This window comes from Patiria miniata, unplaced genomic scaffold (assembly GCF_015706575.1).
Source record: "Patiria miniata isolate m_02_andy unplaced genomic scaffold, ASM1570657v1 HiC_scaffold_13, whole genome shotgun sequence".
Classification (NCBI taxonomy): Eukaryota; Metazoa; Echinodermata; class Asteroidea; order Valvatida; family Asterinidae; genus Patiria; species Patiria miniata.
The window spans coordinates 2,353,100-2,371,639 of NW_024037051.1; the positions used below are offsets into that span (position 1 = coordinate 2,353,100).

The 18,540-nt window shown below is 39.8% G+C and overlaps 1 protein-coding gene across 1 annotated transcript; it reads right to left on the reverse strand.

The window, feature by feature from the left end:
* Positions 1 to 4,640: 4,640 nt before the first annotated feature.
* Positions 4,641 to 18,534, reverse strand: LOC119719667 (the record flags this gene model as incomplete). The annotated part of the gene is given in 4 exon segments (XM_038189168.1): positions 4,641 to 4,855; positions 7,073 to 7,289; positions 16,003 to 16,164; positions 18,455 to 18,534. Coding segments are annotated over 3 exon segments (592 nt in total), but the record flags the coding sequence as incomplete, so codon positions are not given.
* Positions 18,535 to 18,540: the final 6 nt, after the last annotated feature.

The window sequence follows — 18,540 nt, forward strand, 5'->3', positions numbered from 1 at the left end:
GCTCTGCTAAGCCTCATAGGTCAGACGCATATAGGCCCCAAGTCCGGCAAAATCTTATATAAGGCCCATATATTGAGCCTTATATTAGGCGGGGGGCGCGTGGCGGGGGTCCGGGTTTATCATCGGAGGAGTCGGACTTGCGATATAATTTTATGGCCCCAACCTTGATAGTATAGCCTCCCATGCAGCTACGGAACAACTCGAAATTTCGGCTAATCAGGGTATAGGCTATATATATTGTTTTATTTCGTAGTACTCAGTGCAGTTTTCTTTGACCACGGAGGGATGGTTTTGAATTTCAAGTTTTGAGTTATCAGTGTTGACTTTATCGAGATTTCGCTTATTCCAATTTGTCAGTGTTTTCACGAAGAGGTGAATTTGCCGCAATAGGTGTTAGGGTCTAATGGTTAGGGTTAGGTTTGGGGAACAGGTATAACATAATGCACCCGTTGAACTTGCAGTGGTTGTCAGAAAGGGGTTTTAAGTTGGTCACGATTTGGAATAAACATTCGCCTACTACTGACTAATTTTTGAAACACAGATGAAACTTCAAAGATGTACCAATTACAGAATAATGGAACAACAATTGTGAGGTACCGGTATCGAAACTAATCCCCATAGATGTTTGTCTAGTCGTGAAAACTGAATCCCACACACTTGTTGTTTTGGGCAAATTGCCGATACCCATTCCCCCCTTTGCACGAATTTGTCTCTTCGTGAAAAATCAAAAGACATTCGGGTGAAGTTTTCTCAACATTGATTGTTATGATTTCGTTGATTTTATCTGATTTTGACCCAGACTTCTTTCCAAAAAATGTTCGTTGTGTGCATTTACCAATTTCAGCCGGAACAAGAATTTTGAAAAAAGGTATGATTTTTGGACTGATAATTTAGTCCCTCCGTGGAAACGCTGAAAACTTCTTGCAATTTGATTCAAAAATTTCAAAACAATTTTTTTTAAAAGACTTGTCATGCTTACTGGTTACTGCTTACTTACTTTGATTCGATTTTTAAAGAACGAGTTTTTGATGATCTGGAATGTTTGTTTTGCGTCTGTTCTTTGACGACTCTTTGGAATTGCCCCCATGATCTACCCCTTTCGTGAAGTTGGCATCAAGTGTATTTCCTTTTATTTTCATGCCGTTATAACTTCTCGACATTATTGACAAGTGGTGAACAAGTTCATATTCGTATTTTTATTAGTCATCTAAGTTAAAAACAAACACATTCTTGTCCTGGCGTAAAATCAAAGAGTAAAAACAGTAAAAACAGCATGCAAGAACTGACAACAGTATAACTTACATTTAAATTAACCTATGAATAAAATATGCCTGTAAAAACATAATAATTTTTAAAATGATAACATAAAGACTGACAGCAAAAAGACCCGATGCTTATCCGCCCTGGGCTAGCACTATGACAAAGAAATATAACTTTAAAAATATGCCGGGGGAAAAAAGGAAAAAAAAAATTTAAAATGATTTTTTTCCATCGTCGTAAAAACCACAGGTGCAGATTTTGAAAAGTTATTAAACTTAAATACGATACTGTGTTTTCCAGTGGCTAATTCACAACAAATGATGTAGGAATCTAAACGGTCTTTCATAATTGCTGTATTATTATGTAACTTTGAATATTCATGTAATCCATTGCATTTCGGTCAAAAATAAAGTGAAGCTTCAAGTCAAAGTCAAACTACGATTTTAAAAAATTGACTTGAACTTGAAGCTTGCCGATCCCCTGGATCATCCAATACATGTACATACACGTATACGCATTTGTATGCAGCATGTATGCATAGTGCCTTGCCGTGGCGTGGGAACGTATCTGATTACATATCGGCCGACCGCAATATCGATCGGTTCAAAAATAGATGGTCCGCGCGGGAATTGACCTGGATTGACCCGCAAACGTTCGGGTTGTCTGTGACGTAGGCAAGTCACCGACATATTTTTCTAAAAATGACTGCAAGTGCGCAGGCGTGCAAATTCCCGCACGATGCATAGGCCAAGTTCGTATGTGCTAGGGTTCGCCATAGTGTACACCCCAAACGTCATAGTGTACACCCCATTCGGATGTCGTTCGGGGGGAAAAAAACTCAAGGCCAACTCGTACCCGAGCCAACTCGTACCCGAGCCAACTCGTACCCGAGCCAACTCGTACCCGAGCCAACTCGTACCCGAGCCAACTCGTACCCGAGCCAACTCGTACCCGAGCCAACTCGTACCCGAGTCAACTCGTACCCGAGTCAACTCGTACCCGAGTCAACTCGTACCCGAGTCAACTCGTACCCGAGTCAACTCGTACCCGAGTCAACTCGTACCCGAGTCAACTCGTACCCGAGTCAACTCGTACCCGCGTCAACTCGTACCCGAGTCAACTCGTACCCGAGTCAACTCGTACCCGAGTCAACTCGTACCCAGGTTAACTCGTACCCGAGTTAACTCGTACCCAGGTTAACTCGTACCCAAGTCAACTCGTACCCGGGTCAACTCGCACCCAGGTCAACTCGTACTCCCCTCCTTTTTTAGTTTGGAAGTACGGATGGATGGTTAACAAAACTTCCGATTTTACCCTCAAAAACGGCGACTGAGAAATAGTAGTTACGCTGCCAGAAATACAAATAAAGTTCAAGGATTAGTTGAAGGCGGTGGTATCAAATGTTGATGACAATCTGGATGAAACGGGAAAATGTACCGTTCATCGGCAAGGGCTTCATCGCGAACGGACGGGTACCGCGCGGAGAACATTTTCAAAACGGCATCAGTGTGGTACTCGCGAGTCGACGGAGCCCTCGCTGATAAACGGTAAATTACACTTTTCATCCAGATCATCACATGTGTTATTTTAAAATTTGTGTAGTATTTTCTCTTAGTAATGATGCTTTTTCTTTCTTTTTTTCAGAGACCCTGGATCACTGAGATTGCGGAGTGACTGTGCAAACTGCCACGTCTTTTTTTTGTTTGGTCGAACGTGTTTTAAGGGCATAGTTTTCTTTTTACGAATTTAGTATTTAAGACCTTTTTTTTTTAAAGAAAGCTGCTATTAAAAAATGAATTTTGTAATGTAAAAGTAATATTTTTCAACGTTCACTCACTCCATTTTTGGCATCATTTATTGAATAAAAACTGTACATGGCACAAATCTCTTTGGGAAGATTGGGGGCCCTGAAAGTACAAATCTGAAGAGAAAATATATTACAGGAAACTTAAAAGAGTCACACGGACATCGTTATTTAATTTATAATGATTCTTTAATATGTGGGTCATTTTTTGTACAATTAGTTCGGTAAATGTCGTAAAAAAAATCTTGTGCAGCTTAAATAAAGTTTCTGCGATAAGTTCAACTAGAATATTATTTTGGTAACAGAAATGTAGGATTTTTAATTATTTGCATTTGAGGCATCAAGGAAGTAAACACGATAAAGGAAAATGGTGGCTCGTTTCATTCAGAGATGCTCTTTCTATAAGTTTTAGGGGACCAATTTGTTAGTTGATCCTTGGGTGTGAAAGATTGTTTGACATTAGCAAATTGTAATTCAAGTGCAAGAGAAAGTTTTATTATCTTAAACAAAACTGAGCTAATCGGGTTTCGTCCTCGAAACTTGACATCCGATTCGATTCATCATGAACTGTGCGACAGACCATCCGATCGATCGGTTTGAGCAGCAGAAAATGGTTCATCGGAAAACCACAGGATCATCTGTAATATAAAAATAAAATAAATTGATAAAAGCATGCATACTCTTCCTTCCTCCATGCTTTGGCCGATGAGTGCGCGCACAGGCCCGGCAAAAACGATGTCACCGTGCACGGACGACCACGTGGACCGGCGAGTGCGCGCACGGGCCCGGCAAAAACGATGTCACTGTGCACGGTACGACCACGTTGACCAGCGAGTGCGCGCACAGGCTCGGCACAAACGATGTCACCGTGCACGGACAACCGGCCATATCCCTCCGATCTTTCGTTCGTTTCACTGATTTTCTTTTCGAAAATTGTCAACTATTTTGAGCTGCGGGTACGAGTTGACTCGGGTACGAGTCAACTCGGGTACGACTTGACTCGGGTACGAGTTGACTGGGGTACGACTTGACTCGGGTACGACCTAACTCGGGTACGACTTGACTTGGGTGTCAATTTTGGGGTACGAGTTGACTCGGGTACGAGTTGACTCGGGTACGAGTTGACTCGGGTACGAGTTGACTCGGGTACGAGTTGACTCGGGTACGAGTTGACTCGGGTACGAGTTGACTCGGGTACGAGTTGACTCGGGTACGAGTTGACTCGGGTACGAGTTGACTCGGGTACGAGTTGACTCGGGTACGAGTTGACTCGGGTACGAGTTGACCCATTTCCATTTACCTGTACTTGTTGTGGACCAATTTGTTAAAAATGAAAGCTTGCTGACTTTGAGCCCGACGTTTCATCATGCGCACAGGTTTATACAAAATAAACACAGAATTTGTGCACTGAAAGCAATAACATGTTGGATTTCAAATTCTGAAATTTCTCAAACTACAAGAACACTAACTTGTTTTTACTTAGCATAAGTAAAAACAGTTTACTGTTATGGCCAATGCAAAAACAAATTAGTCTGTAAATAAACGGATTACAAACACCTAGCCTGCATCTACTTACCAAAAATGAAAAACTCCTTCATTTTCTGTAGACTGGAGAAGGTTGGATTCAAGATCAGTCTCTTCCAGTTGTCATCACCTGCGAGTTCCTTAATGCCTTCCCTCAGCAAGTAGGTTTCAAACTCAGTTGTCTTCAGGTATGTGACCAATGTTGTAGTCTCTTCCTGTGTGAGCATGGCAAGCTGTCTCACACCGGCATAGCCAAACTTGACGCTCCTTTGAGAATAAGGAAAAGAGGAAAGACTTGTTCCCTTAGTTTACTTTGCACCTTTCAAAAGGACAGCTACACCCTTATAACTAAAAGTATCTTTTCCCTCATCGGTAAGAAAGGGAGAGTTGGGGGAGACCAATGGGAGAGACACTGCTGATGCTGCCTGATGCTCACGCAAAGACACTGTTGCTTTGTCCACATTTAGAATAAAAGTAGTCATGCGTATTTGCGCTATAAGCGTGCGAACCAGTACGCATGTACGTGTTGTGTCCCGTCCATGGGGTTTCAAAAGTGGTTTAAAAAACGCCCTCTCTTTTTCACGCACAGAGTGGATAGAGCATGCAAGTAACATTTTGTGGAAAAATGTGACTTCAGGACACATCGTAAAGGAGCTACAACATTTGCAAAATCCTAATTTTTGGATTTTTTTTTTTCCTGACTGGTCTTATTCTGTCAAGGGCAATACACGTGATAGGTAAATTCTGTGAAACAAACCAAGCGTTACAATTTGCAGCGTATTGAAAATATTGAAAGCTATAGTCCATCATTTGCAGCCATCCGAAAAGTAACTGGTGTATTATTGTTGAAAAACATACTTGGTTGAAAGATAGTTAGTGGACTAAACTCCCTGTGAAATTATTCTTTCTGGCAAGCTGTCATTTTGAAGTAATCAACGATAGAAGGCCTTTCCAACGGTGCGTCTTAAGACGCACCGTAGGAAAATTTTAATTGGTAGTTCGTTTTGTTATGCGGTGAAGCGCGCGCAAGCATTGGCACGACACACACGCGCGTGTGGTTGCTATAATTCATCGGATCAGTGCGCGACATCGCGTATAGCTGCAATCGGCTCAGTGAGAACGTGTCTCGGACGCTGAATTCAGGCCCAATTCAAAACATGATTCAGCAACTTTTGAATTGAAATTGAGATCCTAGAATGCTGTTTTTCTCGGAATGTACAGCTGAAGCTGAGCTGAAAGTTCATCAGGTTAGTTGTTCAGTATCCTTCATTAGATTTTGAACACTTTTGTTGCTTCAAACAAAGAAAATGCACAAATTACAAATGATGGACTATATCTTTAATAATTGTTGACTGCTGTGATGTGGGACATGACACTTTTAACATCCGAGGGGTGCACAGCACCCAAGGCAAAGCAGAAGGTGCTATGACTCAACTAGTACCAATCACCTACCACAGCTACACGTATGCACCAAAGGTCAAACAAATATTTATATTTTGTAAAAGATGCAACAAAACGTCCCCTATGCTAAACCCACATGTACCCTGTACATAAATCATTCAATCAATGAAAAACTCACAAACATGTTTGCACAATTCATGCGCACAAATCCACAATAAGTGTATGCAAGAGGGGCAAATGAACACAGACTGATAGAAACATGATCAGATTCAAGGCAATACAGGGTGAGTCAAAAAGAAGTCGACCGGGATTGGTGATGTTTTTCAAAACAAACAAATGACACTCAAAACCCCAGTGAAGCACATATTAAACAAGCATTCTTTTTTGCTTATCTGAAAAAAGAATGAAACAAATTGATCATTCCTAAGAGAAGTTATGCCTGTTTTACTGAAAGCACTCATGTTTGTAGCTGTCCATGGAATGTTAATGTACACAGCTAAAATGCTTACTTTACATTTGTTTGTTCAAGTATTCCGTGGACAGCTTGCAAAATGAGTACCTTTATTAAAATAGACATACCGTACATGTAACTCCTCTTAGGAATGATCAATTTGTTTCATTCTTTTTTCTAATAAGCAGGAGAGAGTGCTTGTTAAATATATGCTTTACTGAACTTTTGATTGTCATTTGTTTGTTTTGAAAAATATCACCAATCCCGGTCAACTTCTTTTATACCCTGTATAATGTAGTAAATGTACAAAGCACAGTGTAGGCCCTATCGCTTCTATATTTACGTTATTAACAACGATGAAAATAAAACAAAGAAATATATTTGCTCCTTTCGGGATGAAATAAATTATGGAGCATACTTCAACAATGGGTAATAAAACACAATTTGCCATCAAATGTTTTAACCTCCAACTCAACCATTCAATTTCTGTTCAGGTTTATTTGAATATACATGTAATCCCAGCAATAAAAAAAAGTACTCAAGCAAACACGTTTTTGTCTCCTTCAAAACAAGTGTCATAAAAATCATCCTAAATAATCATTTCTGAACGGATGTGTATGGGTATGCCTTACCAGTGATGCCCTTGCTGTTTGTGCTCATCCAGCCATATCTGAACATCGCCATGGTGATGCTGCAGTTGCCGTGACTCCAGCCACTGGAGGAGGAGCAGGGAGGAGGCCAGCTTCTCCGAGACTCCGTAGATTTTGTTTCTCTCCGCCTGGGAGATCTCCTTGAAGGCTTTGTGCTCCAACAGACTCGGCGAGGCAAACTGCTCCAGGTAGTTGATCCCTGTCACAGGAAAGGTCAATTCAGACAAGAAACATTCCTGAGACGACGATATCAGCCATGTCAGAGTACTTAGAATGTTCTTAAAGATTCAGCACGTCAATTTTTCTACAAAAATTAACTATCTCTCAATTTTGAAGATGTAAACGGGTTTAGTCAATTACATTGTACAAAACAAAAAAAAGTTGAAAATGTAAAACTATTTGCGGGCAAAATCGGAGTTGAGTAAAATATCCAACATCTTCATCTGCTCACACAAATTTACAATCTTTCAATTTTGAAGATGTTAACTTGAACACGATCCATTGAAGAAATAAAATTTTAAAAAATTGAATATTAGAATTAAAGATTTATTAACCATGTGATGGAGATGTAATTTGAATATCAAATATATCCACACACAAATCTAACACAATTAAATTTAATTTTAATATATTTTTGATATTTTGTATTTCTGATCCACTGCACTCATTCACCTGTTCACAGTTTTTTATTGCCCATGAAACATGGAAAGAAGATCACATTTAAATGTTTGTATCTTCATGCAGGTCCCAGTTTGAGGGAATAATCCTGAAATACATACTTTTTTATACAATCATGTCCCATTGGGTGCTCATTATTGTCACGTTGGTATTATCAAACTGACAAGCATTGACAAGGGACATGTAGGGTAAACTGGGGTAAAAACGCCCGATTTTTAGGTTTTTGTTAAATATCTCAGTAGTACTTGGAGACACCAAGAAATAAATGTGTGGTTTTATGCAATACATGTCTCCTCTATCAGGTGCAAATATAATATCATGGTCATTATATTGATAAGGGGAAATTTTCCCCCCTTTTCGAGAGGAAGTTTGGCGGGCGTTTTTACCCGGGCCTCGGGGTAAAAACGCCCGCCCACATTTATAAAAAAAAAAAATGCTATACCACAGGTTTCCCTGTAGTATAGTCATATTTTTGTAATTAATTTAATATGGAGGGATACTTCATCAAATACAAATAACTTTTCAAACACAACTGGTTAATTATAACTACAAACTTGATCATTTGAAACAGGTATTTTTATGTGGAAGGAAGTGGAACATTAGCGTACATAATTCGCCCATAATAAACTTGTAGGTTTAATGATCAGACCTGCCAATATTGAAAAATCTATTTCAATCTTGTTTAGCCAAATCATACATGTGGTTCCATGTTATTAGGTATTTTTGTATGTGTGCTTCTAGCCTACTGCTGGTAACCTAAGGATTTATCAAAGGAGAACTACGGTACTAAGATACGCACATTTCTGTGACAACAAGACATGTACATTTGTATTTCTTAGAGAAAAGAAATGCGTTCATGGAGAAACTTCTACTCTGTAACCACAAGAAAGAGGAAATTGCCAGTCATAAAAGACATACAATTTGAAATCTGTGAGCAATACATCATGAATGAAACACGACCAAAAGAACTATCTCTAGTCTTCAAGATAATCTACACACCACACATCAAAACCCAGCAGCTAACAAAAGTATTGCTGAAAGACTGGCATGTAATTCCGGAACACCTGAAATTACATGTATGCAATCTGTTTCCCAGCGAACCAATTCCTGCCTATAAAAGGCCAAAAATCTTAAAGGTGTACTTGTCAAATCAAGGTTTATCAATAACCGGAATTGAACTCATTACAAGGTTCACACAAAATGTTATTAGATGCACTTATGTGTATCTATGCACCCTAACATTTGACATGACTAATTTAGCCGAATATAAAACACTGGATTTGGCTTACTACTGATGAAGCTCTGCTATTATAGCATGAGAGTAGAAACCGGTCCAGTTGGGTCTTAGAGCCATTTCTATTCATTTTTACTTATTAAAAGTACACTCAAACCACCATAAAGGTGTTGTTTTTTTTTCTTGAGAAAATACCATGAGCTCATGATTTCTAGAGCATTCCCTAATAAATGCTAGTCTGAGTATCACCCGTTATCCACGGAGCCCAGACTCCTGTCTGACGTCTGATATATCAAAGCATGCAGATTTATGCGATCTCACGCCTCAGCCAATCGGAGTCGACTTTACTAAATCGTGACGTCATTTCATTCCCAAATCAGGACTTAACGTTTGATTGGTCAATTCGAATGCAGTGTTTTGTAATGCAACAACAGCCAGGCGCGTTATCGCGTAACATGGTAACAGAGTGCGTGACGCAGGGCTTTTTAATCCATTGTCTATGACGCGCAACGGTGAATGACCGAAGACCCGATATAGAAAGCGCCCTCTGACTGGTCAAAATCTAGGAGGTCAAGAGGCGGGTCTTGCCTAATTAATCAGCGAATCTGCTCACATATCATAGACCCACGGCATTCGCCACTAAACAAATGCCAGATTCCTTGCCACTTCAAGACGTCAGTTACCGGTAGTGATACCGCCTAAGGTCTCCCCACTTCACGCAATACACTGTCAGGTTCGGATCCAGGAGTTTTCGCAAGGGGGGGGGGGGATTCATCAGCAAAAAAATCTGAAAATGTACACAGGTTTTTTTTTTCTCCGGACACTTTGCCTCCGTAAAATCAAAAACTGGTGGGGGGGGGGGGGGAGGGGGGGGGGGGCTGTTCAAATTCGACGATTATTAACACTAGATTACAGAATGATGTACCGTATTTCGAACAGGTGGACATTATACCAGTATCATTTTTGTTTGGGTGTCACAGCAGGGGGGGGGGGGGGTTTCGACTTTTTTTTTAGGAATTTGTATGATAATTTTTTTTTTTTGACAGAGCTGGGGGGGGGGGGGGTTTGACCCCCAAAACCCCCCCTCTGTATCCGCGCCTGACTGTTTAATATTTATGTAGTGGGACTCTTATAGCTAATACTTACTCATACAACAAACATAATGCTGTAGAAAGTTCTAACAGTGAGGTTTTTGAAGAAAAATGAGGCTGCAACAGAGTTTTATTTTAAGGAAAGTACTGGGCGTTTTTACCCCGAGACCCCTGATTTTGCCCGGGGTAAAAACGCCCACTCAAAAAACATTATTAAGCAAATATTAAAATAGATTTTAATATTGTAATCATTTATAATTATGTTATTAACCCTTCTTAATATATATCAACTAAAGAATAATAAAAATATAAGATACTTTTTTTTATAAAATAATTTTAAGCGATATAGGCTAAACCTTCGATGGCCATTTTTTAAAACTTTTTTTTAAATATTTTTTTCAACAGCACCTACGTACCCTTCAAATATGTTAGTGAATTTAATTCTTTTTATTATCAGTTTTTATCTACATTGTACTTATTAAAAATATATTCCATTGAACAATTCATCTTGTCATTTTTTACTAGCAGTGGAAACAAGTCAAGTGGGCGTTTTTACCCCAGTTTACCCTATGTATTTAACATACAAGTTGGATCTCAAGCTAAGAATGAGATCATCGTTTTTTCCTGCAATTCAAAAGAGGTACACAAATACAGTCTGTCCCCAAAAAACAGTGGCAAGCAGAAACGGGCTCCGTGTCCTCGGAATACTGAAAAATGTTTCATGATGCTTAAATATAATGTTAAACCTGGGATATTCAGCTTTCAAATGCTATTTGTTTTATCAATTTTGCTTTTGCCAAACCAGAGATATGGTCCGTTGAAAACAGACGCTCAATTTTCAATTTGTCACTTTCCGTAAGTTGATACTATAAACAGCAGTATTGCCAGTATTATGTTTTTTTTTTTTTTTTATGCATTCGTGCAGAAAAAGAATATGTATTCGTGCAGAAAAACAATTAGTAATGAATAGGTGAGGAAACACTTTTGTTATTCATAGTATAATGTTCTTTTCATTATTTGTAACACACTCTCCAAATCATCATAATAAAAACATATCTTCTGGAATTGCGACACTCAATTGAAGTCGGATTTGAACAGGTGCCATGTCTTGTCATGTCATTATTAGGCCTAACAATGTCAGAATGTATAGAAAGCGGCACAAATTGATTTTTGAGTGTTTGTGTTCAACGGACCATATCTCTGGTTTGGCAAAAGCAAACTTGATAAAACAAATAGCATTTGAAAGCTGAATATCCCAGGTTTAACATTATATAGACCTAAGCATCATTCATTGTTCAATATTCCAAGGACACAGAGCCCGTTTCTGCTTGCAGCATTTTTTGGGGGACAGGCTGTACATTAGACCCAGTGTCAATGTACAGGCCCACCGGTACATGTACGTGTGTATGTGCTTGTGTGCACATACTGTGCTGTGTACAAGTGCAAGTCAGTACACACATAAAACATGAGTATCCACATACATGTATCAGGCATGCCAGGCTGCACTGATAATTTGTTGTGCAGTATACAACATGTACATGTATACACTGTAATTAGGTTACATTGTCACTGACTGTATCCAATTAGAGAAGATCAGGGCATGAATTACACTACATGTATACCTATTGCATAATCAGATAGTGCTCAGAATACATGCTTGACATGCTGTCAAAGCTGCATTTATAATTCATACCGGTACGCATAATTTACATGTATTCTGCATACATTGTAATTGCAGGAATGGGGAGTATTTTTCTCTCGTGAAATGAAATTTTTAGGAGTTACTTAAAGTTCAAACCAACTTTTTGAATAAAAATATTAAAAATCAAAACTATTCAAAAAAAAAAAAAAAAAAAATCACGTTTCTATGAAATTATGTACGCATTGCCAAAAAATATTTGTACACTACCGGTATCTGCCTTTTTTGTTCAGGAATCAAATGTTAACTAACAACAAATGTGTGCACCGGTAAAATAAAGCGACAAAGACAAAGTAAAAATCCCCCATCATGCCAACTGGGGTCTTTGCATTGAATAATGCAATACATTATTACAATGTACAATTCTCTACATGTGTCAAGTGTGCCATACTGTCAAGGCCCCATTTGTTTTGCCAGAGGCATGCAATGCAACTCTGTATGCATATCTGACTCATTGCCAGGATTTACATGTATAATACAATGAATTCAAATTCGGAATCTGCTTTCGAGAAAACATCTGTTCTGAAAAAAGTATAAAGTGTAGATGAATCTAGTTCCCTTAGTGTCAATATCAGGCCAATAACCAGTCATATTTAGAGTTTTTGTGGCCCCATATTTTGTTTGTTGGGGTGTTTGTTTGTTTTGTTTGTTTGTTTGTTTGTTTGTTTGGAGGGGGTTGTTAGGTTGGGTATTCAGTAGTAGCTGTAATGAGGCACTGGCGAAACCCCCCCCCCCTCCCTGATACAACACTGGCAATAATTATGAAGGTTGACTGATTAGTTCAAAGATCAATTTGCGGAAGAACTTTTAACAAGAATGCAGTAGGCCTACAGTCTAATCTGTCAAATCTGTGACGCCATAGATGACTTGCATTGTGCAGGTGAAAATAATTTTATTATCAGCAAGCAATTACACATTTTAATGATGATAAGACCTACTGTTAAAGAGTAAATACGACGAAAATAGTGAGTCACCTTACATGATACATGTAATAACCTTCTTCTTGTTATGTGTCCTTGATACTATAATTTCATTGGTCTACAACGGTCATGTGTCCAGTCTATACAAATTTACTTCACTGCTTTGCTTATAGCTATTAATTATCAAAAAATAAGGATTTTTATAGTTTCTTGTACACAGGCGGTCGAAAAGTGTACAAACCAAATTTTTGAATTTCTATGAGCAGAAAATCGGAAATTGCGTTTACGACCAAACCAAATTTCCGAATTTCCACTAGCAGAAAAATGAACTTTTGATACCATAAACCAAATTTCAATTTTGTTTTACTATTTAAATTCAATCAAGGCAGGGGTGGAGGGGGGGGGGCGGGTTTGTCAGCAAATCATTACTGAAATGTAGACAGGTTTCTTGTCCGGACACTTGGCCAAGGGGGAGGGGGGGAGGGCTCGTACCATACTTTCAATGGGGCACTGTTCAAACCCGCCAATTATGAAAGCGGAACTATTATCATTTTATTTGGGGGGGGGGGTGTCAGAGCAGGGGGGGGGTTCGCATTATTTTTAATGAATTTCTATGAAAATGTTTTTTGACAGAGCTGGGGGGGGGGACCCCCCCCCCCCACCCTCCCCCCGGATCCACGCCTGCAAGGTGGAATTTGTTAGCGGAAAATGGGATTAGATTTTTTGGGCTACTCCATAACTGATTTTGGGTAAGAAACCCTCATCAGCAGACTGTTGGTGTTTTTTTTTACATTGACAAAGATCATCAAACACATCTCTATTGCATTGAAGACGTTCATCAAAGAACGCCATAGCAACACAGAACCATAATGTTGGTACACCTATTATCACAATCAATCGACCAGCCCACAGACGCAAAAAACAGCATCAGTTATACATGAAGTTATGATTCATTCTTCACCCTACTTCCGACACAGGAGTTCCGGAAAACAGAAACACATGCCAATGATTCCAATTTTGTTGGGTATCAAATGTTCATACCATTTTTTTTTCTGCTAGTTTAAATTCTGAAATTTGGTTTTCTTCATGAATGCCAGTGTTTCCCCTGCCCATTCAAACGTGAGGTGGCCCACCTTGCTACTTTCAGTGACCACCTCGCTCAATTTTTGCCAATATCACCACCTCACTGTGAAGATTGGCAAAAAAGGAAATATCAATTGAAAAATTTTCATTTTGTGTAATATATGAGCATTTTCCTTTACCTCCATGTATCAAGAACTCACAATTTCGATGTGTTTTGGAATCATCGCGCATTTTTGTGAGCGCTGCATTCTTTTCAGTTTGCAGACTGAAAATTTTGTTTCAATCATCAACTTGAATTGTTACCACCTCGCTCAGTTCATTAGCCAGGGGAAACACTGATGAATGCAATTTCCGATTTTCTGCTAGTAGAAATTCGGAAATTTGGTTTGGTCATTAACGCAATTTCCGATTTCTGCTAGTAGAAATTCGGAAATTTGGTTTGGTCGTTAACGCAATTTCCGATATTCTGCTAGTAGAAAAAATTCAGAAATTTGGTTTGGTCGTAAACGCAATTTCCGATTGCTGCTCGTATTAATTCGTAATTTGGTTTGGTCGTTAACGCAATTTCTGATTTCTGCTCGTAGCAATTTGCAAATTTGGTTTTCTGCCATGATTTGGCCGTAGTTAGCCCAACAGTTTTCAACATGTTGAAAATATTTCTACGGTCAGCGTGAATGTCTATACCGTACTGTGATCCTAGTATGTACATTGTTAACCCTAGTGGACCCTAGTTGACCCTAGTTGACCCTACTTGACCGTAGTGTTGACCGTAGTTGACCCTAGTTGACCGTAGTAACCATGGCACTACGGTCGAGGTACGGTCAACTACGTTTGAAGTACGTTCACAGTACGGTCACAGTACGGTTTAGTGCGATAAGTAGGGTTAACTAGGGTGAATGAGAAAAAAAGAAGAAGAAAAGTTCAGATAACAAACAGCAGTCTTGTCCTTCTGACTTCTCAAAGCGCAATGGCTGTCCCCATGCCGTGGCCGACCCACACTACGTAGACGCGGTCGCGAGCTTTTACCGTAGTACAATGTAGTTGACCCTAGTTGACCATAGTAGCACGTAGTTCACACGTAGTTCGACCGTAATTCAACGTAGTTGACGTAGTTTAACCCTAGTTAACCCTAGCCGATTTGACCGCAGATCAACGTAGTCGACAGTAGTTGCATGTACTTCACCCTACTAAACCGTTCTTTATATTTGCTCTTTTGCCAATTTTGAACCTACTTCGACCCTACTTCACCCTAGTTGACCGTTGTTACACTACGGTCAACTACGGTCAAATGAACTACGTTCAACTACGTTAATGACCGTAAGATGTGACCACCGCTTTAGACTCTAGTAACAAGTTTGTCTGTGATACGTGTTGTTTAAACTGTACCAAGTTGTCTTTTCAGTCAAAATCAACCAAGTGACTGTTTTTGACAGATAAGTGCTCCCAACCTAGCCCAGCTTTTTCGAATGATGCCTCACCCCTTTAAAGTAGCCTGTTGTTACTTATATTTTGTGAAAATAACTTAGTTATTGAGTTGATACAGGTTGAACTGACAGTTCATTAATTGAATTAGTTGAATGAATTTCATTAAGGCCTTCTCCTTTGTGGAAGAAAGTCAATTCCGAGACTCTGGACAGAATCGTAACCAATTCCAAAAGTGATATAGTTGCCTAATTAAAGATATAGTCAATCATTTGTAATTTGTGCATTTTGTTCGTTTGAAGCAACAAAAGTGTTCAAAATCTAATGAAGGATACTGAACAACTAACCTGATGAAGTTTCAGCTCAGCTTCAGCTGTATATTCCGAGAAAAACAGCATTCTACATGTGCTAGGATCTCAATTTCAAATCAAAAGTTTCTGAATCATGTTTTGAATTGCAGCTATACGCGATGTCGCGCACTGATCCGACGAATTATAGCAACCGCGCGCGCCTGTGCGTCGTGCCAGTGCCTTGCGCGCGCTGCGCCGAATAACAAAACGAACTACTAATTTAAATTTTCCTACGGTGCGTCTTAAGACGTACTGTTGGAAAGGCCTTCTTTTGTTGATTACTTCAAAATGATAGCTTGCCAGAAAGATTAATTTCACAGGGAGTTTAGTCCACTTACTATCTTTCAACCAAGTATGTTTTTCAACAATAATACGCCAGTATTATGATGGACTGTTGTTTTAAAGTAGGTCTATAGATGATGTACATGTACCTACCGGCATTGGAGAATACAGATCCGTGCTGCATCAAGCCATGTTCTTCCATGAAGGTGTTAAATTCACTTTGTTTTTGCCAATGGACAGCCGCTAATCCCAAGACCACGGCGAGGAGTAGCACACTCACACAGCAAGGCCACCAATTGGTCTTGCTTGCCATTTCTAAATAGAAAACACAGAGGACATGATTTACGCGACAGTGTACACAACGTGTACATGAACGATGATGAATGTTTTCCGACACCAACAGAGCCCTTGCATAGGGCGCCCTCAATGGCGGCAAGTCTTTATTTCTCTGTGATATACATGTTGACAAGGCATCTTTGATTTAAGTCACAAAACCTGTCTTCATCAATGGCATCTCGATACAGGTCTTTTAAAAATTTCAGTTAATTATATTCCATTATGTATGTGTAAAACAACAATCACATTTCTGACACATGTATGCACAGTAGAGTCCCAAATTCGCTAAGAATTAGTAAGATACCATCTTGATCATCAGCTACATGTAGCTTAAGTTGATTTGTGAACAGAACTTGTAAAAAATTGATGTGTCCTAAACTACCTGATTACTGCATTCAGTCTGCCCCCCCCCCCCCCCATCAAAATGTATTATTCAATAGTAGGGCCTAATTTATATGATAAACTACATGTACAAGCGTAACACCCGATGACTGTTTCATGCACTAATATAAGGTTTACCACTCGCATCACAGCTTTGGTACTGGAACCGCAACCAATAGTGCATGAAACAGTCATCGGGTGTTACGCTTCGGCATGACGTCATGCGCCAACAGCCAGCGCAGCCGGCAAAAAACAAGTAGTTGACAGCGATCGCTCTCTGTGCCTGTTAATCGACCGCCATTCATTGTACACAATTTTTTGTGTGCACAAACCAATTGCGGTCCTGGCCAATCCAGCAAGGTTGTCAAGTTAGCGGTTATTCCTCCTGTTTTCACTGCAATTGTAGGCTGAATCTTTATCGTGGATCGTTTTTTACTTCAAGGACCTGTGTAATCAGTGGTAATGGTTATTTCAGGCAAGTTTGGGGTGAGTTGCAGTTGCAATTAGTGTGTAACGGTAGCTGGAGTTACCCAGCCCTGAGTTTTATCATTGGGTTGTCTATTAGGGCTGGAGCGCATTTTTCTCAAAACTTGTAGTATTTGCAAAAAAAATTTGGAAAATGTTCAATTTTGTCCCCGTTACACACTAATTGCAACTGCAACTCACCCCAAACTTGCCTGGAATAACCATTACACAGGTCCTTGAAGTAAAAAACGATCCACGATGAAGATTCAGCCTACAATTGCAGTGAAAACAGGAGGAATAACCGCTAACTTGACAACCTTGCTGGATTGGCCAGGACCGCTATTGGTTTGTGCACAAAAAAAATTGTGTACAATGAATGGCGGTCGATTAACAGGCACAGAGAGCGATCGCTGTCAACTACTCGTTTTGCCGGCTGCGCTGGCTGTTGGCGCATGACGTCACGCGGAAGCGTAACACCCGATGACTGTTTCATGCACTATTGGTTGCGGTTCCAGTACCAAAGCTGTGATGCGAGTGGTAAACCTTATACTAGGGCATAAAACAGTCATCGGGTGTTACGCTTCCGCGTGACGTCATGCCAACAGCCAGCGCAGCCGGCAAAAACGAGTAGTTGACAGAGATAGTTAGCGGTTATTCCTCCTGTTTTCACTGCAATTGTAGGCTGAATCTTCATCGTGGATCGTTTTTTACTTCAAGGACCTGTGTAATGGTTATTCCAGGCAAGTTTGGTGTGTAACGGGGACAAAATTGAACATTTTCCAAATTTTTTTTGCAAATACTACAAGTTTTGAGAAAAATGCGCTCCAGCCCTAATAGACAACCCAATGATAAAACTCAGGGCTGGGTAACTCCAGCTAGTGTAACGGGGACAAAATTGAACATTTTCCAAAAAATTTTGCCTATACTACAAGTTACGAGAAAAATTCGCTCCAGCCCTAATAGACAACCCAATGATAAAACTCAGGGCTGGGTAACTCCAGCTAGGGCTATGTCTAGCCTAACCCGAAAATGTGGGACTCAGTCTTAATTCTCATTAGTGACATAAAAAATGATTGCAGCAGTTTGCAGCAGTTTTACTTTTTTTCATAAAAAATGATTATTATTTTTTTACACGGAGATGTCAGCGCTCTATCACTGCACTGAACACCGCCCTCATATTACTGGTTGGTACTGCTGAACCACATTGTCAACTGCTCAATGCGCGTGCGGCATTCAGCTTAGCAGCAGCTTCACACACGGTACGGGGTGGGCGCACAAGCCCGTCAAGGCTACGCTGGTCATTTTTTCAGGCATCACGCTTTCTTTATAAATAAACTCAGCTTCGCCATTTCAATCAGGTTTTGAGCCCATAACTCTTCATTAATTCATAATCAATATAAGTACAACACATCAGAGCACAAACCTGCAATTTTTAAGTGAATTATGCCATGTACGTCCCCGCCGCGCCAGATGAAAAAATTGTCGATGATTTTTAATGTTTTTTTAAAT